General features: G+C 36.2%; 2 protein-coding genes across 2 annotated transcripts in view; one reads left to right on the plus strand and one right to left on the minus strand.

Moving 5' to 3' along the window:
- The first annotated feature begins 157 nt into the window (after positions 1 to 157).
- On the plus strand, positions 158 to 9610 carry LOC114360316 (Rap1 interacting factor 1). Its single transcript, XM_028314991.1, is given in 13 exon segments — positions 158 to 256; positions 708 to 955; positions 1096 to 1329; positions 1410 to 1663; positions 2229 to 2997; positions 3079 to 3233; positions 3386 to 3632; positions 3729 to 3906; positions 4473 to 4681; positions 4769 to 7957; positions 7959 to 8066; positions 8151 to 8951; positions 9027 to 9610. Coding segments are annotated over 12 exon segments (6690 nt in total). The 5' UTR covers positions 158 to 256; positions 708 to 709; the 3' UTR covers positions 9327 to 9610.
- Positions 9611 to 9774: 164 nt separating this feature from the next.
- Ptr (patched domain-containing protein) overlaps positions 9775 to 24353 on the minus strand; it is a 58012-nt gene continuing 43433 nt past the window's right edge. The window contains exons 2-11 of the mRNA XM_028314992.1: positions 20828 to 21104; positions 17629 to 17846; positions 15385 to 15563; positions 14230 to 14573; positions 13905 to 14105; positions 13630 to 13767; positions 12920 to 13233; positions 12603 to 12824; positions 12302 to 12511; positions 9775 to 12032 (exon numbers count right to left, since the gene is read on the minus strand). Coding sequence (XP_028170793.1) covers positions 10926 to 12032; positions 12302 to 12511; positions 12603 to 12824; positions 12920 to 13233; positions 13630 to 13767; positions 13905 to 14105; positions 14230 to 14573; positions 15385 to 15563; positions 17629 to 17846; positions 20828 to 21104 — 3210 coding nt within the window. The 3' untranslated portion in view covers positions 9775 to 10925. The remainder of the gene's footprint in view (positions 12033 to 12301; positions 12512 to 12602; positions 12825 to 12919; positions 13234 to 13629; positions 13768 to 13904; positions 14106 to 14229; positions 14574 to 15384; positions 15564 to 17628; positions 17847 to 20827; positions 21105 to 24353) is intronic.

Consider the following 24353-nt stretch of genomic DNA (forward strand, 5'->3'; position numbering starts at 1 on the left):
CTAACTAATTCGGTCAATAAAATAATATTGAGATCATGGTTATTTTTTTGGATTTTTTTTGTATAATGTATAGAATTTAGTAAAAGAAGTATAATATCAAACTCCTTTGACACTTGTTTTTATTATAACCACACATTCGCGCCATAAATGCATCAAACGTCAAAAAATCGTTCTTTGCCGTTCTCGTTGTTAAGTTTTGTGTCATGATTTTATCAGTTTTGCGATTAAATATCATAGGATTACATTAAAAAAACAGGTAACTACACGTGTATTACTCACTGTCGCTATATTTCTTCAAATTTTTATAGATTGTGCATATACTTACATTGGCAATTTGTTCAATGATGGTACTTGTAGGACCGCTTCGTATGTTTTTTTCTTGATTTTTGTACGTTATTTGATAAGAATTATTTACGATTATCATATAGAATGTTGTCTGCATTTTATAGTTTCATAATGTTTAAAATTTAAAGACAAAACCAAAGATTTGGTAGAGGGGTAGAGGTAACAACTACACAAGTAGAAGTAGATGTATTGACATATCAAGTGTCTTGCACTGTGGTCCTGCAAAATTAGCACAATGCAACGGGAGTCGTTCATAACACGTTGGTTTATCGGTTTAATCGACTAATCGCGACATTTAGTTTGTAAAATGTGTCAATATGAAATACATTTTCATGATTGAGAACCTTTCTATTTATCTTTAGATATGCCAGAAGAAACTGCAGTAGACATCCAGAGGACTCTGGAACTCTTAGAGGATCCGATAATGGAGGTTCCATTAGTCCGAAGTCAACATTACAAAGTGTTTATGAAAGCACTAGAAAATGGCACTGATGTTAGTTTGCCAGTGCTGAACAGAATATTGGCTCTCTGTGTGGTTGAGCTTCATGAGGACAAAAAGTGCTGCCTTGTTGCAATAAAAATCATTTATTTAATCCTCAAAAAAATCAAAGTAAGTCTCTATCTCTTGATTTGATTACCCAGTAGTGATTTATGTGATAGTATACAATTTTATAGAGCATCTCAGATAACAGCTTATCTAAAACTTTAATTAACATATAAATGTGATTTACAAAAATTGATTTATTGCAGGCAGAAGACCATCTCACCTTACCAAATTTAGTACCATCTATAACTGCCATTTTAAACACAATCAAAACAACAGCATTGCTGAATAACATGGAAAATCTACAAACATTGTGTTTTGAGACATTGGATTTATACCCAAACAAAACTCTTACGGAAGTGGCTTTGAATTCTACAGAAATAATAGAAGTTATTAACCTATATTGCCAACATCTGCTACCACTGGAAATACAACTATTGGTTTGTATTTTTTTTTTATAATAGCTATTTAAGTGTTTTTTAAAATTCTTGGTAATATTAAAAACTTTGTAATCTTTCAGCCCTGTTCAATAATTCTGAAGTTGCTAAAGATATTGCCGCCAGAAAAGAAAGAAGCATTTGTGAAAGCCAACTTGAATGTCTGGTTTTCTAAACTTATACCCACTATATTTGCTGCGAACAGAGTTGACAATGATTTGCCAAATGCTACACCATTAGATACATTGGAGCTTCTAACTGATGCATTAGTAGCAGTAGATTACGATGATAATACTCAGTGGCAAATACTCATGGAATGCATATACAACCCTCAAAAGTAAGTATACTCGTGTTTTAACTCTTTGGATAATACCTCTTTTGCTGCTTGCTTAATAATTTACCACTACCTATTAAAAACTTNAAATACTTAGCTATTTATACATTTACAGTAGAACGCCGATTATCCGAATTAATTGGGACCGGGGTCGATTCGGATAATCGAAAATTCGGATAATCGGACATAGACTGATAATAGCGAAAAACCTACTGTCACACATAGAATACACTTTAATTAGTTTAACAAACAGATATATTTCTACTTGGCGTTATTGTAGAACTGCTACAAAATCGCTCAGTTGAAATTTGTCCTAATTCCAACAAAAAAAAAAAAAAAAACAAAAATTACTTGTATTTATTTTTTTATATTACGCTTAGGACCGATTCGGATAATTGGCGATTCGGTTAATCGGCGTTCGGATAATCGGCGTTCTACTGTAATTACATATTTTAGTATGGATATCAATTTAAAAAGGCATTGAGTAGTAGTAGAATATTATTTAATTGTTTGAATACTGGTAGATTTCAGGTAAACAGGTTGCTTTAATAAAAATAATTTATTTCAGGTATCCAGCTACAATGAAGCAAATGCTTGTAAATGGTAGGAAAAATTGGCACAGATTATGGATAGTATGCATACGATTGCTGAAAAACCAAATCACACGGATCATGAGCAAAGTGGGTAGTCCCATTAATTCTATGCTCCCAGTTGTGGAAACAGCTTTCAAACTGGATGTGACTAACAGATGTCGAGCATTCCAGTGCTGGGATGTTTTAATAGATAATTTTCATACAGAAACCAATGAAAGTTATATAGTAAAAAGACTGAAATTACTCATAATACCCCTTCAATCAAATAATGCAAAAGTAGAAGCCACAGCGCTGGCTAAAATGAAAACATGGTGGCATTTAATACAAAAATTTGAATCAAGACTGGGCAACTTTGTTGAGACAATAATAATTTCATTTCTACACTTCTGCTTTGGAAAACAAAAACCTGGATTCGTTCCAGGATTGTTGACAGTAGAAACTAAAAAGCAGGCGCTGGAAATGTTAATTGCTCTAGCTGGCCATTCCTCTTGTACTGGATGTGTGAATGTCCCTAAATTAAATGGAAAAATCATTTCTACAAACATCTTGATAGATTTTTTGAATGATTGGATGTACTCTTTAAAAGTTGCAATTGTAAATTATAAAGAAAACATTGGAATAACAATCAAACAAATGACTTGTCTTTGGAGATCATTTATAGCAATTGTTGCTGAACTGCCTGATAACAATGTCAGGAATGATATTTTTAAAGAATTCCTGGCTATAGTTCAAACTTGCATAAAGGTATAATCTTTTACAGAACAATGTAATTGTTGCACAATTCTATTTATGATAATAATAATATTACAGTATAATTTATTTCAGGATATTAAATGTGCCGATGTTGGTGTCCACTGGATTGCTTCATTATTTGTTGACCAAAAAACCGAAGGACTCCTAAAACTTCAAGATAAACAAGGTCCTATTTTCAAAATGATCCTATTACTTCTGGATCAATCACTCAGCACCTATTACAGAACGTAAGTTTTTTTAGAACTACTTCGTCCTATAGCATAGACTTTAAAGCTAAATACTTTTTGGAATAAAAATTCATTTATTGCTGATGTTCCTACGTTTTTTACCAATAATAATAATTCAGATGTTTGCATAATTTAACTTTAATATCTTCCAGATGTGATACAAAAGTTATTTCAAATACCTTGAAGCCTGTGGCAAGTTATATTTTGGACAAGGAAATTGAAAGTTCTTCTAAACTATTGTCCTGGTTGTTAAATTTGGATGACACAGTTTCACAGAGTAACATTTCTTTTCTCCTGACACCCCTTGCTGAGTGTGTTTATGAGCTGGAGTATGAAGATGTCAGCAATATTAATAGTTTAGTGTTGTGGCCTTTCGAAGCTAAAAACTTTTTTGTAGATGTAAGTAAATCGGTGCAGAATAATGTCACATTATGTACATAAAATTAACTTATCCTTACTTTAATGAAGTATTATTATATTTTCTAAACTTTACAGATTGTCTATTGTGGTCAAGTGTGGAGCAAATTGATTGACTATATCTATCCCAAAGCAGATGATAATGCTAAAGATGACATCGCTAATGCTTTGTGGAGCACTCAAATTACCACTAACCTTAACTTGAAGCTGCAGGCGTGTATGGTGATTCTCAAGCACGAATTGGAAAGTGTTTCAGGTGTGTTATTATTTATTCATTACATTACAGCTTTAAGGTTTTATTACCTTATGTAATCTAATAATTAAACAGTGACAAATGATTAGAAAAGGCATACATAATCATTTCGGTCGAAAGTAGCCAAGTCTGACTCAGCCCAAAGTCCCACTCAATGTAATCTTGGTGGTAATGGTAAACATCCAGTACCATTGTAAAAACATTGAGACAGTATCGATCGTTTTTAGAGCAAGCTATTGCATTAGTAATAATAAATTGAATTAGTTTTAAGTGCAACGAGTTTCAGTATTGATGTTATTAATAATTGAATTTAAAAAAATATATTTAAAAAAAAATGCAAAAGCTTGGTCTTGATCAGCGATAAACCGTTGATTCTCATTTAAAGATCAAGTGTGGAAGTAACATTTATTTATTGCACATTCTACCTTCAATGTGGAAACTAGGGTGACTTGCTGCTTAGACCGATGCATGATGACGTCTTTAGTAATATGATGTCACTATCAATATAGCTGGTTGAGCAACCCTGGAGAAAAATGTGCAGTACAAACATATTATTTTTTCTATTACAGTTGTTGGGTACACGAAAACGGTGGAATTGTTGATGCTGATAACAAATGAAATTAAAAGTGACATCGAATTTAGCATTCTGAATATGCTGATTAAAATAGAAAAATCTTTGTTGAAAGTAGCACAATATGAGAAAGACAAGATTCTTATGGATCATACTATACATGTTGCTGAGAACATATTTAAAATGTTGAATCTATTTAAAGAAAATGTAAGTTTGTTATCGTTTGAGACTAGAATACAAAGTATTATCTTTAAATAAAACTACTATTATTAATTTACTATTCTAATATTGCAGGAAGAGGATAAAATGAAAATGACTGAAGATTTACTAAGTTCTATTGAACCTGTATTTTTGAGTAACCCATATCATTCAATTGTTACCTTGGTATTGGTAGACTCAGGGTTAGTACAGACAAACACTGCACTTCAAAAACGCGTGATGAGAGTTTTGGAAAAATACTCAACAAAAATAATGTCAACAGATCCTGCATTCAAAATAATTCAAGACGCTATTAGCAAATTAGAAACAACTACTAAAAAATCTGAACAACCAGTTGAAGATGCTATTAGCAAATTAGAAACAAGTACTAAACAATCTGAGCAGCCAGCTGTGAAAGGTGAAAATGTAACTAACAAAAAATTTGCAGAGCCTGACGTTAAACTAATTGTAAAAAAAGGAAGGAAAAAAGAAACTAGCATTGTAAATACTGTAGTTGAAAATGGTGAAGAGTTTGTAGTCGTGAAATCTAATTGGAAGTTTAACCCCAGAAAATTAACTGAAAATCAAAAAGAAAAATTCCAAAAGAAGCGAGAGGATATACCAGCTTTGTATCAAGACTTATCTCAATCTCAGGATGAATTTAAGTTAGCCACTTGGAAAACTGATTCACAGGATTCATCCTCTACAAGTAGTAAGTCAACTTCGGCTAGCAAATCCACCGATTCTCACAATGTAACAGAAATGCTCAAAAAGATGCCCAGTTCTGATGTTGTACCTAAAATAATAGAGAACATATTCTCAGAGAAACCTGTTACTGACGTTAATGTAGAAAAAAAATCAAGTGGCGATCTAAATAAAGTTAAACAAACCACCACTCCAAAAGATCCAAAATCACCTCGAATGGCTTTGAAAGACAGAGTATTTCGTAATGTGAGGAATTTAATAGAAAAATCTAATGGACAAAAGGATGGTAAAGATTTATCTGAAAGTCTTATTCAGATTGAAAATATTCCTAAAACTCCCACGTTGAAAGGTAGTAGTAATAACAGTAGTAATTTGGCTAACTCGGCGCCGCCTAAAATTAATTCGGAAAGACCATCTCGTGTCAAAAGAAAGCCTAAAAAATTTGATGATGTGCAGATATTTCCTCTAAAAAGAGGACGACGGTCTTCAAGTCAGAATGATTCCTCCTGTTCACCAACGCCGCCTATTGAGAATGAGCTTGAAAAAGATGATACTTCAAAGGCAGAAAATGATGTGCTGAAAAATCGTAAGACTGAAAATGAAAAGTCTTCACCAACTTCAAGTCAAGATTCCAGCGTAATACATACGGTTGCTGTAATTGAAAACGCTCCGTCTGAAGATAAAACGCCGCTACTTCAATGTGATACAACCCCGCATGTTGAAGAATTCAATAAATTAGACTCAGCTGCTATTATAACCGATAACAATGAAAAAAATAAAAAAATGGATGCAGAAGACGAACGTCAGAAGGTGTCACCAGAACAGACGTCGAGCGTTGAAGTTCAAAACAATGAACCAGTCGAGAGGGAATCCGATGTTATCTTATTATCAGACAATAAAGAAGTTATTGAACTATCAGAGGCCAAAGATACCCCATCACCTCCGAAAGAAGAACCTGTCAAAGATGACTCTACTAATAAAGACGCACTTGTTGAACCCATTAGCGACCATAAAAAAGATTTAGCGATTATTAATAAAGAAGAAAATAAACCAAGTGAAGGCAGTTCAGCCAATGATAAAGCTAAAATAGATAAAACACCAAAAAGAAAACAAGAAACACTTGAGCCAAAATTGACTAGGAGAAGTACTGTCAAAAAATCGCGAATCGAAAAAGAGTTGGCTATAGATACAGTTGAAGGGCATCCTTTCCTGAAAATTCAAACAGAAAAACGTATGACAAGGAAAAATCTAAATAATTCAATGAAAGATACACTATTGAACAATACAAGAAGAAAAAGTTTGGCGGAAAAACTTAATAAATCGAAAGTAGATGCAAAAACGACTCCAAAAACATTAAAAAAGGATAAAACTAAAACTAGTCCTGACAACACTTCTGTTACAATTAGTGAGAGTCAGGAGAATTACTCGGAAATATCAGATGATCTTCCTTTATCTGAAGATGTCATAGAAAGTTCTCAAGACTCCTCAATCACTACCATTTCAGTGAAGCCTATAAAAAGTGTTCTGAAAAAGGTATCGGTGATGGTACATAAAGTACCCTTATCTCCGTCGGTAGGTCCTTTCGAAACTCAAGACTTATTAACCACCAATAATGATGAAGTTATGACCAACAAAACTTTAGATTCAGAAAGCAAGGATGACAGCATACTGCCTCAAAACAAAACCGCCGTAACTGATAAGACTGACTTAGAATTAACAGAAAACATGGATACACAGCCTATACACACTGAAGATATTGAAAGCAAAGATGATTCCAATGATGTTATTATTGTTTACGATGACGATGTTATTGTGATCAGTTCAGAAACTCAAGAAATCGCTGAAGCAGACACTCAGCCCATGAATCCCGCCGATTTAATAGAGACCAGCCCCACACTAAACAAAGTGAATTCCATTAAGGCTGTAGATACCACTGAAGTTAGTGACGTCCAAATGATGGGTTGTAACACCGAAGACGAAATCACGACGACCATAAACGAATCATCTGTTATTTGTAGCGTAAAAGCTGACGCAGCCAACACAGCTTCATCGCCGTTCAAAGACGAAGCGCAGAGAAAGAAAGATTTTCTCAACAACACCTTAGAAATATCGCCGATAAAAACTTTGAGCCCTGTCAGAGACAAAAAGTCTCCATCGCCAGAAACGAGTAGCGACTATGTAGTTATAAAATTATCATCTCCCGTTCAAAGTAATGGGGAGCCTTTCGAGAAGTGTAATTCGCCTGAGATATTCACTGAAGACAAAGTTTCGCCAGATAAGAGGGATTTATCTCCACCCAGAGAAGAAAATGCGAGCAATAATAACTCAAGTCCAAGTTCCTCTTTGTCCCTCAAAAAGAACAGACCTCAAGTTCGGTCGGGCGGCAGAGCGGCACAAATGTTGGGCCTGTGTGTGCCTGATAGACTTCAAACTATCATGAACACCGAAAGATCTGAAGCTGAAGAGCCTAAGAAGAGTCCGTCCACAACACCTGCGAGGAGAAACCTGAGGATTTTATACAACTCTGTTGGCGATACCAGCGAGAATAATGACGACAGTGAAAACAGTGAAAACTTCCTGAAAGTTCAAGAGGTCTTTACCGACATCTGAATGCAGTCCGTCGGGTCCTATTTTGAAAAGAAAATTAGCTGAAATAACTGACGACGCTACGGTTTCATCAGCCAGCAAAGTAAGTAGCCTTAGCAAGTTTATCTTATTTTTTTTATTGTGGCCTTTTTGGAATGGTGTAAGTAACCACGTATTCATTTTTCAGAGGAAAAGAGTAAGCTTCCACGACCCACCGGTATCCACAACGATTGCTGTACAGAAGTACATAGAACCATGTGGGGTCAGATCTCCTTCGAACTCTGCATTGAAACGTCAGGAGAGACAAAACTTGCGCTCGCAAATTGTACCTAAATCGCCTAAAAGACTTGATATTGTGTTCAAACTCGATAACGCACTCACAAAGACTGTTGAAAGTTTTAATGATAGTGAAACGACGAGTGATGTTACTCAGTCTATGTCATTAGACGAGACGCCGGCTGTGGAGATTATAAAGCATAGTGATATGAATGATGTCGACCCAATTTGTCCTGATTTAGTTGACTGTAATGATCCGATTGATAATATTGCTGCCGAGCTCTCATCAGCATCTATGAAAACCATGTTCTTGAAAGAATTGGAAGGTCAAATAGCGACTGTCGGTGATTTTGCAAAGAAGACTGAACTCGAAGTGAACCGATTGTGTATAAAAGCACCAAAGGTAAAAGTCGCTAAGAGAGTGCTCAATGATTATGCGAGAAAAATCGCAGAAAGAATTGAACCTCCTGTTATGTTTATTGAACCTGTGGAAAAGAATATTTCCCCTGAAGTCGTAGCTGTTAATAAGATAGATATCGACACCCAGACCTTTGGTACTGTATCAACTGATGTTGAAATACAAACTAATGAAGTACCTGTAGCGATAGGTTGTGTACAAACAGATGAGAAGATTATTGCTCATATCGGCGCACAAACTGACGAAAGTGGAGTCAAATCTACCAAGGATTTGGTAGCATCATGTATTGCTGAGGTAAGGTATTTTATTAATATTCGGTTATATTTTACAGATTTTGACAAATACTGTAATATTTCGTTACTTTTACAGAGACCTGACTTTGTGGAGACACTTGGAGAAAACTTAGAAGAATCTGCAAAACAACGAATTGCAGAGAGATTGTCATTTGAAACAGTAACAGATCTGTTTATGAAGAATGTTACGAATTCGAATACAAAATCGCTGATTACGCGAATATTGAGTAAGCATAGCAATGCTGAAGCTTCAAGTGAGCAAATTAGACAGAAAGACTTGTCATTTCTACAAGACTACATAAGTGAGAGGTTTGACAACAAAGATCTGATTTTATTCTGTAGCCAAATGCTAGCAAAAATCCATAACAAATCATAAGCAATGATTTTATTGATTAGTAATTAGGTTTTGATTTATATGACACAAATTTTGCAACTGTGTGTAGAACACAAGTAAAAGTACGAACTATCAACTTTACAGTGAAGTTTTTATCGCGCGCGACAAGAATGCTCTTATTTGCTTCGTCATACGTCATAAGATTGCCTTTTCTTTTGTTTTACTCACAGTCGCAAATATGATTACTCTTGTAATACATATAACCTACTTATCAAGTGTTTTTTCTGTGATTAAATTGCCTTTGTAGTCTACTAGTACTTACCGTTTTGTTAGTAAGTACAAATTCATACATGTCGACCTTTTGAAAAAAAAAATCGGCATAAGCGATGGTTGTTGGACAAGCAAAGGTGAATCTGTTATTTCCAAAGGTCGATGTGTATTATTTTATTATCCTGATGAAAATTATGTCTGTTTTTGTTGAATTTGTGGCGTATTCAAATATTAATTGAACTTGTTAAAGTTCGCTGTGTGCCTATATTGATAAATGTATTATTATTCGTGCATCGAAAAAGCTGTTCTGATTAATCAAAACTGGTTATACCTAAATATTTTATAAACAACATTTAATAAAACACGTTGCGTTTATCAAAACTAATTTTATTAATATAAAACAAATTATTTACAATATTCAGTCATGATAGTGTGACCAGATCGGTCACAAGTTTTCATTCATACTGCTCCAAAAATCACTTTTACCAGACAATGGCAAACAATATTGCGTATGAATGATTCTGTATGTATAGTTTTATGTTAGTTGTAGTTATTGCTCGCTTTGTAAATACTTTCTTAGTATCGTGTTGTAGGAAGACAGGAGATTGTAAACATGGCAGCAAGACATATTATCACAACTAATATTTACAGAAAATTCTAGACACACATTATGTTAAAGCTTCTCTTACACAGTAGAATCTTATTTGCTTATTTGTATTACACACTTATATATACACATTCCACTAAAGCTACCTTATCTACCCCAGATTGTTTAATATCACACTATTATGAAACTAAGCATAAAATAGAATGTTGTCATAAACAAATAGCCTACAGAACGTGTAAAACACAGACGAATTCGTATTTTTAGTATTATAGTCGTAGGAACTAGTGATGTTTTAAATAAATTATTTTTTAAAAAGCACTTTTGTTTCGCTTGTGTTCAAAANATTCAAAATAAAATATCAAATATAAAAGATCGAAAATGATGATTCTGTAAACGATATTTACATGCATTTACTATCAAAGCGAAAGCCTTGACTCACTGTCTGCACCAAGTAGCTTAATCGTAATAATTAAGATTTCGACAATTAACACAATATTCAATGATCAAAATAAATATACTGGTTTCTTAAATTCATGACTACCCACAAAACGAATAAATAACTGATATCTCAGTTTATCTCACGCAATTACACCGCCAGCTTTGAAGTCTTTCATTCATATGTATAGCATAATCAACACTTCCTGGCATTCTTATAATATGTACCTTAAAATAACATTTATATTCAATGTACGAAGTATAAATACTTTGGTCCACAAATTGAGCACTTTATTTAAATTGTAACTTCGTAGAATCGTAGGTTATTGTCAAGGAAAGCGCATTTCGGCGACATAATCTAAATGTTCTAGGTTCTGGTGCGAGTTGGATCGCCGGGGCGCGCGGGGTCGGTGGAGATTGTGCTGCGACTGTGCTCGCATCACTCGGTAGGTGCCTTCCCGGCGGGGCATACCCACATCGCTCGTTTTACGACCAGAAGTCACCCAGTCGTCATCCCTAGATCTAGGCACAGGAGCTTTCCGATAGTTGTCGAACACTCGACGGTTGTCTTCATAACGCTGACGTTGCCAATTCCTATCTAAATCATGCCCGTACAAGTCCAGTTCACCAGATGGCTGGAACTGGCTCGGACTCTGGCAGTAGCTCGATCTCTTCCATCCTTCTTNCCCTTCCTCGTATTTCTTCCTTCCACTTTCGTCATCGAGTTGCCGACGTTGCGACTGGTTGGAACTGCTCTCGCTGGTATCCTCACCGGATGTTCCGATGCCTAAATCTTTGTCGTCTCCGTAAATCTTGTAAATTCCATTCGGATTCAAAGTTTTGCCGTTAAATATTTGATCGTTCAGCATCAACTGGGGATGGGGTAGGCAGTAGGGGTGGGGATATTTTTCTATTTTCGACATTTTTATGTCCGGTTCGTGTCTAGTGCACGATCCAGGGCCGAATAAGGATAGAAGGACAGGTAGAAGGAAGAGACCATGCATGGCACCGAAGAATATTACCATAAATACCATCTTGAAGAAGACAGAGAAAATGTAGCTGTCAGCTAAGAGTAAGGCTACAACTCCAAGAATGGTGCTGAAGGATCCTTGGACTATTGGCAGGCCGAGCGAATATAAGCATTCACTGACTCTGTCGTTGGGGGATTTCGCTTTGGACGCCATGTAAGCATAGCAGATGTGGGCAGTAAAATCGACGGAGAAACCTATACACATGATGAGATTAATCATGGATATGGAGTCAAGATTGATGTCCCATAAGGCCATATAACCGACGACTCCAATTTCAATGGATATGATACTGAAGGCTACCCACAAAGAACAAAGGATATTAGGGATGAAAATGAATGACGTGATCATCATCATGAGTGCACCGTAGCAGAGGTTTTGAATGGATGTTGGTCTGACGAGCTCGAACTGAAAAAGATACAATGAAAACAATCAGTACAAATACATCAATTACTTGAGTGTCATTTTACTTTGAAAGCATCAATATACTAAAAGAGATAACGGGACTCCCACTTCTCTTCAAATCTGCAAGTCCTGTTAAGCCAGGATCTACAGTTTGGTTTCCAGTAAAACCGAATCAGTTACGGTTGACTAGTCCCGAGAGAACCCGCACCGAATAAAATCACAAGAACATGAGAGTCTGTATAATGAAAGCAAAAATAAGAAGAATAATTTACCTGATCGAAAAATACGAAGTACGGATGGAAAACAGAGGCATTCAGGGGCGATTGTGCTACAACGTCTCGAAGGACTTTGACCATTTCCTTTTCATGGTTGGTGCCGCTAATGTTGATTGCTTGGATCAGGAACCTCGATGCGATAATTTGGTCACCAGCTTCGTTAAACTTGACGTCCAGAGAGAAAGGATTTGCGGGGAAGAGCCATATCTGTAAAAGATAACAGTGTTGAATGAGAGTTTGGATTTGGGAACATTCCTCTTTCATCAACTTAATTTTATTTAGGACTTCATATACTTACTTCTTTGAGATTTTGTATGAAGTCAGGTTCGTTGTCGATTGTAACATTCAAGTAGTCGTTATTTCGCGAGACGTAATTGATGAACGTTCGCAGCCATGATTCGGTGTACAGCGAGTTGGATATGTACGACGTATTTTCTAACCTCTGCGTCAGTGTTTCTACTTCATCTTGTATTTCTGGATCCGAATAATTATAATTTCCGCTAANGCCGCTAATGACCACCTGAAAAGTTGATTCGAGGCTTATCACATACTTCGTTAAAAGGGTCAAATTGTTGTAGGTACCTACTCGTAAACACATGAAATCTGGTTATGTACCTGAATCCTGTAAGGGAATTCTCTGTAGTAAAGATCTTCTCTATCGAAGAACTCCACAGAGTATGAATCCTCTTTAGAAAGCTTCCTTCTCTCCAGACCCTCGTTTAGGTTGGTGACTCCATATCCAGCGCCGGCCAAGTACGCGAGGAAAATTACGATGACCAGTGCCTTTACAGCCCCATTATTCAGTAGATCAGCCATAGTGGTTCGGAAAAACGCCATGATGCAGTGTTCTCGGTTGTCAATGGGGTTGTCTGGGTCGGCACGGTCGATACCTCCGCTGCAGAATGCTCTATACAGCCATGACTTTTTCTCTGTAAAATTGAAAAGTTCTCTATTAGATCGCTTTTAGCTGTTAGGTCGCACGGTATTGTTTTGTGATACTGGGGTACAAATGTTGCCTCAATAATTATTTAACCCAGTATTAGGTCTCAAGCCGCATTTACTGATTCAATAACGTTAGGTTAGGTTGGTTTGTAATTTGTATGCTCGCCGCCAAGCAAAATTGAGATATTGCCAAAACACCAACATGTTCTTGACCTTTGCATTTCCAACTACAACAGTACCTACACTTGAAGAGGTAAATGACGTTTTAAATTCTTGTTCAGTCTAGCGAGACTGGATCGTCGGCTGGATTGTATTTTTCTCTAAACACACTACAGTCTTGGACATAATTAAAAAAAAAATACTCTGAACTGTTTTATATTCACCTTTTCTTGCTCTGGATTCTGGAAGGACTTTCATCCAGGTAATGGTGTGTCGATTCTGTTTCTCTCGGTACCCTGAGATGGCTACGCAACCGGCGAAGAATGTCAGGTGCCACACAAACGTGAAGCAAACTGCTAAACCTGAAAAATAAAACAANTTTAAAATGTCATTTTAAAATTAAATGAAAATCGTAAACTGGAATAATCTTATCTGACTAATCTTGGTCAATGTCATATGAAAGGGAAGAGATGGAGAACAAATCGATTTAATTTATTACCTGAATACATGCAGAAGATCTGCACAGAAGGAAACGGTGAGAAGATGCCGATGAAAAATGATAGCATGTCTGTGACTGATGTGATGGTGATGGACACGGCTGCTTCCGACAACATGACTGCCATCCTCTCTGGAACGCCAAGCTTGGGAGAGGCTCGTCGCCAGGCCGCCAGCATTACGAAAGTGTCATCTATTCCGATACCTGGAAAAACAAGATATAAACACGCTAAAAAAAAGACAAGACAGAAAAAGAACAAAGGGGCCATGTGGAGAAAGGCTCGTTATTGCTGATTCCTCATAAAATATGAGAATAAAAGTTTACTCACCAATCATCAAAAAAGGAGCAGCAAGGTTGATTCCAATGAACGAGATCCCCAAATAAATAGCACAACCAAAAGCAGCTGCAGTGGCCATAACAGCTGATATATTCCCTAAGAGTCCTAGCCACGGTTTTGATCGTACCCAATCTGCCATCATGCAGGTGACAATGGAGAATATGCCCATAAGAATGAAAGTAGAACTGAAGAAAGGGATGACAGTTCGCGTGTTCTTCTCCAATTCATGATCGAGGGTCCGGGAGCCGAATCGTGCGACTGAGATGTGCTTGAAACGTCCGGTGTCTTCTGCGACCCCCACTGCGTCGAGGAAGGCGTCCTCCCACGCTGCACCCCTGTAAGTAAAAATTAAACAATCAGTGAATAATATTTTAAAGCTTGAAGAAGTTGGGTAAGTACCTAGATACATTTGATCATATTATTATTATTATTAAATATCCAAAGAATCTCGAGTTATAAAGGATTCTCATAACAGAGATGTATTACTTGTGAAAATAAATTATTATAAGCAAGCAGAATACTGAATAAAATGAAATGCATGTGCAACCCGCGTAATTAGAGTTTGCTCACTCGCAGCGCATTGTTTGCAGGAAGCGCATTACAAAATCTTGACCCACAATTGTGATAGCAACCTTTCTATTCGTATTCTTGTCCAATACACCGTGCTTAGTATTCGAAACGATTTCTCGAACGGTGTCAAGATCGATGCCCATTATCTAAGTTATAGTTGGGCTGTTTACACAAAGTGCACTTGTATTGGAATTCTAAACAAGTCGTAAAAAGTCACTGGCGCAGAATGGGAAATAAACTTGAGAAACTAGTGTCGTTCTAGTTATGTGTTTCCTCTAGAAGGATTAACGTGCCCACAATCATGGCTTCCTGGTATTGCATGTAGAGGGGCGTGGGGCTATTACCAATTCATCTAATACTTACCTAGTAGGTATTATAATTTGGAGGATGCTGGCTATTAAATTCTGATAATAATATGCCGAATCGATTTGATTAATTTCGTCCATGACTGCACTGATCAACGCAAAATTTATTTATGGGTATATTAAACCTGGTATAATATACCCATAACTAAATTTTCGGCATATTATTATATGGGTAGGTACTTTAATTTTTTTGCAAATCTATGACGTTTACCTTTGCTGTTGTATTTGGTTATCCGTCCGAACGAACCAGACCAGCTGTACCGCAGGCACTGATACTATGGTGTCATCCACCACCTTCGACCCGCCGAAGAAGACGGGGAAAGCGTGAGCCTCCCATGTCACCGGGTTGAACATGATGGGAAACGTTAAGTTCAACTCGCCCCGTTCCACCTGGAAAAAAGGTTTGTAACTAATTAACTAACTTTACATAGGTACCTACTTCTAGCTATGTTTACAAAACATTTAGCAAAACATTGTGATCTAAATTTAATCTGGGATGTGCCCAGATTTGCCTAATTATTTCCTAAAATTGTGAGTAACAGATTTTTTTTGTTTCCTTGTCCTACTTTCATTTAGCCTAGGCGCAAACCATCGACTTTTAGCCGGCCGATAGTTGGACCCGATTTTAATTTGTATGAAGAATCGGCCGATACCAAATCGGTGTAATGTGCGCACTTTCATACACGCCCATACTGACCGACCCAACTATCGGCCAACTAAAAGTCGGTGGTTGCGAATAGAATAAAGTAAATTAAAATAAGCTGCCTTTGAGATTGTCTTCTTAAATTCTTTACTAGGATAATTAATGCAGATTTTATGTGATTCGCAGAGGATCGTGAGGATCATGCAGTTACTTTATGATGCTTTAAGGCAGAATAGTACCTACTTGGTTAAATTATCACGTACAATCGATATGTTGGGAAACGGAATTCCAATGTACTTTACCTACTAATAGGTTTCTTTAATTACTTGCACTGATTGATACTAATCGTGCATGGTATTGTATGTTCAAGTACAAACTAAGAATAATGATTAACGCATACAAGACGAGAAAATCTAAAACTTCTGCATTAAATTAAACTAGAATGGAGCATTGAAATTAAGGTAGTAATCGATCAAATACTCGGAAATGTAAAACCAATTAATTACTAGGCTCTCCTTTGTTATGCTGCGAAGAATAATGTAATTATGTACGAGTTTATTAAAGTAATGAAAAGGTAAGTAATCAAAACATTTCAAGAATTATGTTCAGGTAGGTACATAACAGTTAAAGCCTCGTGCATACATAGGTAAAAATTAAACCAGTAAACTTCCTCAACAAAACAATATCAATAATAATCACACGGAATCATCTAGGGTGGCATTCAAAAATAAATAACTATTGTTAAATGTAATAAAATATTGTGGTTTGCGGTTTAGGGCAGTGTACTTAATCTTTGTGAGTAATAATTGTCTATTGTTTAAAAGGAATCGTGAATCAGACGATCGGTGATAATCGCCTTGGCGTTGACAATGTGACCGGAATACGTCAAGATGGGGCTTTGCCACGTGGCAATGGACTACGACACGAGTTTCCTGTAAGGTAAGCAACGACCTTTAATTTTCAAATCCATGTAGAGAGGTAGGTAACCTGGGAAATGACATTCATGTTTTCAAGATGGTAAAAGAATTGATAGGATTACAAGGAAGTAGAAAGCGAACTAAACAATAAAACGGCACCAAAACGGTCACATCCACAGCTATTATTAAACAACTGTCACTCATAGGAAAGTGAAAAGAAAACGAAAGTGGAATTAACCGCTTAAATATGTAGTGCGTTTACTGGTTTACCTGACACAGAAAAAATGCAAATTTTTCAAACGGCCGCATTTACTTTTATATGCATGGTGAAGCCTTATGTTTTGTGAGTTTAACAATATAAAGGCAACGGTGTTGTTTGACCGCTTTCGAACTTTTATGTTCGGGGTTCTGTCTGCAAGGTAACTGTACTTAGCGAAGGTTCATTGGACGGGTATACATACAGCGAGTGCTAATTTCAAGTTAATTGACCACTTTTCCTGATTCTTGTAAGTAAAGCATCGAGTTGGCAATTTCAGTTATTTAAATGTACTTAATATTCCATTTTATTTAATGCTTAGTCCGTTTCCGGTATAAACTGTTCAATACCCAAACTTTTTATGTTAAACAGAAAGCAAAATTGGTAGGGAGGCCTAACCTATTAAGCTTGAAATGCATTTTTACCCCATAATATCATTGAGTCTATAACTCGTAGTATAATTACCTCTCGTGGGATTCGAACCCACAGTGACAGCATTGTTTAGCGGCCGTCTATAGGCTCTCATGACCAAATCAAGAACATAGGACAGGCTCGCCCCTTATGCCTGCCTTTTATCATTGTGATTCTTTGTTTAGTTCAATAATGGAGTAAAATTCCAAGAAATCTAAACCAGCTTACCTCTCCAATAATCTTGTCCAAGTTCAGTATATCGTTGACGAAGCACTGGCCCTCCCAACGCGCGCACTCCTCCCGGTAGGTGAACGTCTCCCCATCAGGCAGGGTCACCGTGATGTTCTGCACCAGTTCATCCAGCTCCCTCAGCTCTTTCCATATCTCCGTTCGAAGCATATTCGTGTCGTTGTCTTTTGATACGACTATCACGCGGCCGAATCGCCCTGTAAAATAATATTTGGATCGTGAGCAGTTGCATTGGTTTTGGTTTCAGGGGAGAAACGCTTACTTAAAAGTAAAAAAAATTGGCCAATTGCGTGTCGTATCACGCGCAGTGTAAGGTTCCGTAGTTGTCCGTCGTTACCACAATATATTTCAGAAGCAAGCTCTAAAGTCACTTTTCATATTTTCTTCTAAGGAATTTTTACTGGTTTAGAAATTTTATAAAACATGACTCAATTGACAATTACTCTTAAAGTAACTGATGTATCTTAACCGTTATACATAGTTTTCCTTGAAAGTTCATGAAAAGTTAGTAGTATTATCACGAATTTTTCCAGGTTTTTCAAGCCAACAGTTTAATTTTTAGAGGGGGGGGGAGTATAATTAAAGTGCCAAAATAAAAATTGGCACTTTAATTATACTTTAATAATTTGCAAACAGATCCCTAAATGGAAAAATAGTCTTAGAAACTAATTATTTCTTAAAACTAATCTTCCTAAATAATTATCCCGTATAATTATTAATGGGAAAAGTCATGAAAACTAAGAAGACTGGTAAAAGTAACTAGTAGTCAAAAATAATCCCACTCTATTTGTTGCACTGCTAGGATATGTAGGTGAATTGTTTGCGCAATTACTTGTCTTTGTTTTTTTGTAGTCAAACCGAGTGCACAAGGTGAAGGTACCATACCTACATTTCTCAATAACTAGATTATAGCAGGAACATACCTACCTTAATTTATCTTGATTGCCTTCAAATAATAGCATTGGATAGAACCACTTACTTATTATGAACTTAAGTTGTGAAACTCTAACTAACTTATTGGTGCAACATTGATGTTATCGCTACGGTTCGTTGATGTTAAAATATTCTTTTTGTTACATTTCGATTAATAATTAATTTTACTGATTTTACACACATTGTTTAGAATTCAATTCATATTTAGTAGATTACTACTTAGAACTTGGATTGGGTTTGTCTTGTAGTTGATGCTTCATAGCTACGTTTATTATCCAGTTATCCTACTAAGTATCTAGGTAGTATTTAGGATTGTGGAGGTACTTATGGATTAAATGACGCGATCCATTGACAAATCCATCCAAATTATTTTAAACCATCGGAATCCGAGTTAAAAACATCTTGCGATGTCGGGCAACGTTTTGGCAAGGGTATAAGCATAGATAATGGTATAAGCGTGCATGAAAAAAGTGGCCTTAAAAGCAAAAAAGGTTCGTGTAGTTGAGGCGCTTAAGATTAACATAATTTCGATAGTGCGACGAGAACTTTAGCAAATTGAAGTCATACTACATACTAAAACTAATTTTCCTAAATAATTATCCCGTTTACTCGTAATTAATGGGAAAAGTCATGAAAATTAAGAAGTCTAGTAAAAAGCAACTAGTCAAAAATAATCCCACTCTATTTGTTGCACTGCTAAGATATGTAGGTAAATTGTTTGCGCAATTACTTGTGTTTGTTTTTTTGTAGTCAAACCAAGTGCACAAGGTGAAGGTACCATACCTACATTTCTCAATAACTAGATTATAGCAGGAACATACCTACCTTAATTTATCTTGATTGCCTTCAAATAATAGCATTGGATAGAACCACTTACTTATTATGAACTTAAGTTGTGAAACTCTAACTTATTGGTGCAACACTGATGTTATCGCTACGGTTCGTTGATGTTAAAATATTCTTTTTCTTACATTTCGATTTATAATTTTACTGATTATACACACAATTCATATTTAGTAGATTACTACTTAGAACTTGGATTGGGTTTTTGTAGTTGATGCTTCATAGCTACGTTTATTATCCAGTTATCCTACTAAGTAACTAAGGTAGTATTTAGGATTGTAAAGGTACTTAAGGATTAAATGACGCGATCCATTGACTCCAAATTATTTTAAATCATCGGAACCCGAGTTAAAAACATCTTGCGATGTCGGGCAACGTTTTGGCAAGGGTATAAGCGTGCATGAAAAAAGTAGAGATAGGTAGGGGATAGTAGCGCGCTACACGCGGACAAAGCCACGGGCGTAAACTTAAAATTAAATTAGTACGTAGTTAGCATTAATCCTTATGTTAACAATAGATTATAGTAGTACTAATTATGCGCTGATGCGCAGCCTAATCAATATGCAAACAACGTTTTACGGTTACAGCAAGCGATAATACTTGATAGACGCGGGAGCAGAGGTTGCGAATTTACAAGTTTAGATTGACCACTGTGTTGTTTATTGCTGTTTTATTACATTATTCATTACATTGACCTAAACCGTAGGCAGGCATATCAATTTAAACTCTGTGGCATCTTATTTTACCTACTTCTAGTAGCTGCGATTTGAAATTTAAAAATTTTAGTGCAGTCAACAANCTTAGTACAGTCAAGTTCTGCGTAAGTAGTTACGCAGAACCGGAACATAATTAAAATTTTAATTGTTAATAAAAATGTACGAAAATAAATTAAAGTGGTAGGTACTGCTATCCGTAGTTGGATATGATTTTATGAAAATTTGAAGGATTTGCGTCATTGAAAGAACAATAATAACCATAATATAAGCGACCAATTTTTTATCTATGCTTGAAATAAAATTAATTGATGTCAAATTTTATTGACTAGGAACTAACGATTAACACGTATCTCATCATCATCATCATCATTTCAGCTACAGGACGTCCACTGCTGAACATAGGCCTCCCCCAATGACTTCCACATCGCACGGTTGGTAGCGGCCTGCATCCAGCGCATTCCTGCTACCTTTATCAGGTCGTCGGTCCACCTTGTGGGTGGACGTCCCACGCTGCGTTTTCCGGTACCAACACGTATCTAATTGAATTAATTGTTGCTAAGCCACTAATACAAGATACATTTAATATACTAGGCTAAATTAGAAGCTGCTGCCATTATTTTATACTAAAGGCAGACTCGCTTTTTTTCAAAGAATTGCTGAATACTCAATTGATTGAAAATACCAACCTGGTCTCGTAATCCTCCCCACGTTAAATCTGTGCGAATAGTTGACTTTGAAGTGTTCCTCCACTATCCTCCTTTCCAGCTTGCCCTGCCCACTGACTGGCGAGAACAGGTATTCAGGGTCCATTTCATAGTGCACTCTTTGGTAGCCCGTGATCATGAGCAGGGTCAGCAGGACTGGCACGATGATGAAATAGCCCGGCTGTCGGCCGACTATCAGGCCGAGTTTGTAGAACGATCTGTTGAGGACGTCATCTACGAAGGTCAGTTTGCAGCCCATCTGTAACAAATAGAAGGTATTTGTTAGTTATTCAAATTCAAATAATTTATTAAGTACATAGGCTTTTTCTAAGAAACTTATACACGTCCCAAATATTCAGGTTTCTAACTACTGGTTGTAGTCACAATTCACAAGAGTACAAAGGTACTTCTTTCTTCTTCTATCGGAGTTGTAACAACTGGGGTTGGATTTACCGTTTAAGAGTTTTATAGAGCCTAATCAAACCGACTAAAATATCATTTCTTACTAAAACAGTTTTCGGGGAAGTTAGACTTAACGTACTCGTATAGGAAAAGGCAATGTTTGACTGTGTCAAACCCAATATAAATTGAAATATCAGAACAGCATACCGACAAAGGCAAGTTTCCATCTAAAAGTTTGCTTAAATCCGTTAATATTTACGCAGGGATAACTTAAACTAGTTTCTAGACAAATATTGGACTAAATCGCCCCAATATCCTCCGCAAACATTTTGGAAGGAATCTCTAAAGAACTTAACAGTTTTTTCGCATGTGGATACAACTGGTTATAAAAACTAAGTTATCTGGAGCACTCACAACGGTATATGAAGTACATAATAATGTTTTAGCCTTTTGTCAAAGGTTTTAGCTTAAAAAGGAAATGTTGCGGAAACAAAGTGTTATCCGTGAACGACGATCATTATAAAAATGTTTCTCATTTTCCTGGTCGCGTGTTGATTTTTTTAATGCCGCAGTTCGCATGTCACTAATTTGCTTCGAACAATTTACAAGTTAGTAGTTGTCTGTAAATATACACGTGAGTTTGAAGTACATAGCATAAAAATCATGACATATTATGTTATGGGATACACATAGAATATTATTGCCTGTTTAACTCTAATATATTGCTAGAAGCGCTAAAATGTACTTAAGCGCTTCTATTCAGACTGAACGATAAAGTTATATGACCAATTGTGTATTTAAAAGCGTGAATATCCGTCTCTTCAGAATAAAAACTATGAAATCGCGCCACGGGGGTCAACGGGCAGGTTTCTTTGATAGCAATTGCGACATAAATCGCAATCAGTGGCATGCAATTTTTGTGGTCTCTCTAACAATAATTTTGTGGATAAAAAAGGGTGCACCAGTCGAAAAATACTATCAGTGAGGCTATTTTATTTGTGGTCTATTATCTATCCCACCTTTTCAAAAACCTAAGTATTGTTATTTGTTTTCAGATACGATGAGAGAATCCAAAAAATGTTCATGAAACTGAAACACTTTTTATTCATAGGCCTACTTATTCGCTGTCCGCTTTATAAAAACCGGTCGGTTTAATACTTTTTTATCGTTTTAAGAATGTAAACGAAGGTCAGAAATCGGGCAGCCTGTTATATATCAACTCGAAATGCACCAATGACCAGACCCAAAAAACACCCAGCGTCATAACGCCTACACTGGAGGCAAATAAATCCAGGATGATCCTTTGATCATCAAAATGATCACTAAATCATTTTCATCTGCACGTAACTTGAAAACAGTTTTCCTCAAGCTATCAATTATATTATCAAGCATTTATATCATGATAACCGCACTGGGCTCGGTAGCCAGTGTGGAACTCCTTGACCGACGTTCCTTTCACTACAAACCTAATTTATTAACAGTTTAACAGGTGTAAATAAAGCTTCAAACGTAAATTTTGTACAGAAAAATATGCTTGTATTCTGTCTAAAGTTTTGTGTGGCATCCAGTGAGGTTTATCCCTAATATGTAATCAAGGAGAACTGTTTGGTTTGTCTAACAGTAGTTTACCTGCTGTACTAATAAGAATTTCCTTGGTTGAATGCACTAATCTTAGGAACTACAAGTCCGATTTGAAAAATCTTTATGTGTTGGATAGCTTATCGATTAAGACTTTAGCCTAATACCATCACGCTCCGTCCAATACTTAGGGGAAGAGCCTCAATGAAACCTATTGCGAAAACGGGAAAAAATATTCAAACTATTTTCACGCGCTCTATTGTTTTGTGATGTTTCAGCCATGTCGTTATGCGCATAACTATACACGCCTGCTTTAACTACTCGTATGTAAATCACTATGACGTCACTTAAAATGATTGGAGACATAATGGAACATGATCATTATTATTATACCTATGCCTACTTATTACCTCACTCGCAATCTAAGATGCATTGGTGAAAGGGGGTTACACTGATTTACATAACGCATTGAACTCAGATACATCAATGAGGAATTTATACCTAGTCCTGTATGCATTTATTATAAACCGTGCCGTGTGTGTATATTTATTTACTTACATAAATTGGTTTTTAAATAATAATTATATACGATCAAAAGTTTAACAAGTGATGTACACAAATGAATTAGTGCAATCTGAGGATACAATGAGATTCCAGATAAGTTAGATTTTCCCGCTTTCTGAGCTAAACGATAAAAGTTTATGCCTTGTTAGACAGAAACAATAACGCATGTGCTTTACTAATAACTGCTGTTATCGGTTGACGAGTCCTCAAAAATTACGGCTGTTTGTAGACAGCTGTAATCATCGCTATGACGTAACTGATCGCTACTTTCATCGGGTGAACCATAGGTCACAGTTATTTGTTTTCCACAAACTTGGGCATGCAGGTTACCCTGAGACAATGGGGTTTACTACCGCGATGCACTCTGCGATGCTAAGTACATTACTGTAACACGAAACAAGTTTGCCAACGATAAAAAAGTTCATCCCCAATTTTCCACCCTTGGGGGTTGTTTTTTCTATTATTAAATTTAAATGGGACCACCCTTGAAGTATTACCTATACGCCGAAAAAAGATTTGTTCAAATCGGTTCATAATTGGCGGAGTTATCGCGTAACAAACATAGAAAAAAAAACATACGGGTAGAATTGAGAACGTCCTCCTTTTTTGAAGTCGGTTGAAAATAGCTTGATTAATATAAATTAGCTATCGTAATTATGAAAAACACATTTTCATTAAGTATTCTATTGTCAAATTAGGACTTGAACTGAATACCTATTACTAAGGCTGAGTTGCACCACCTCACTCTGACTGTAATTATCACGATAACCGGTGCTTTTTGTATGGAGTTTGACAGATTTTTGACGTTTGTCAAAGTTAAAGCATGATGGTGCAACCCAGCCTAAGTGTTTTTTGATAAATCTATTTAACATTCTATCTAGCCTATGCATTGGACAAACTGAATCGTTTGCAACAACAGGATTTCATTGCAATGTTGTATAACTTACGTTACTTCTTAATCGTG

This window comes from Ostrinia furnacalis, unplaced genomic scaffold, assembly GCF_004193835.3.
Source record: "Ostrinia furnacalis isolate ACB-3 unplaced genomic scaffold, ASM419383v2 OfSCF4936, whole genome shotgun sequence".
Taxonomy (NCBI): Eukaryota; Metazoa; Arthropoda; class Insecta; order Lepidoptera; family Crambidae; genus Ostrinia; species Ostrinia furnacalis.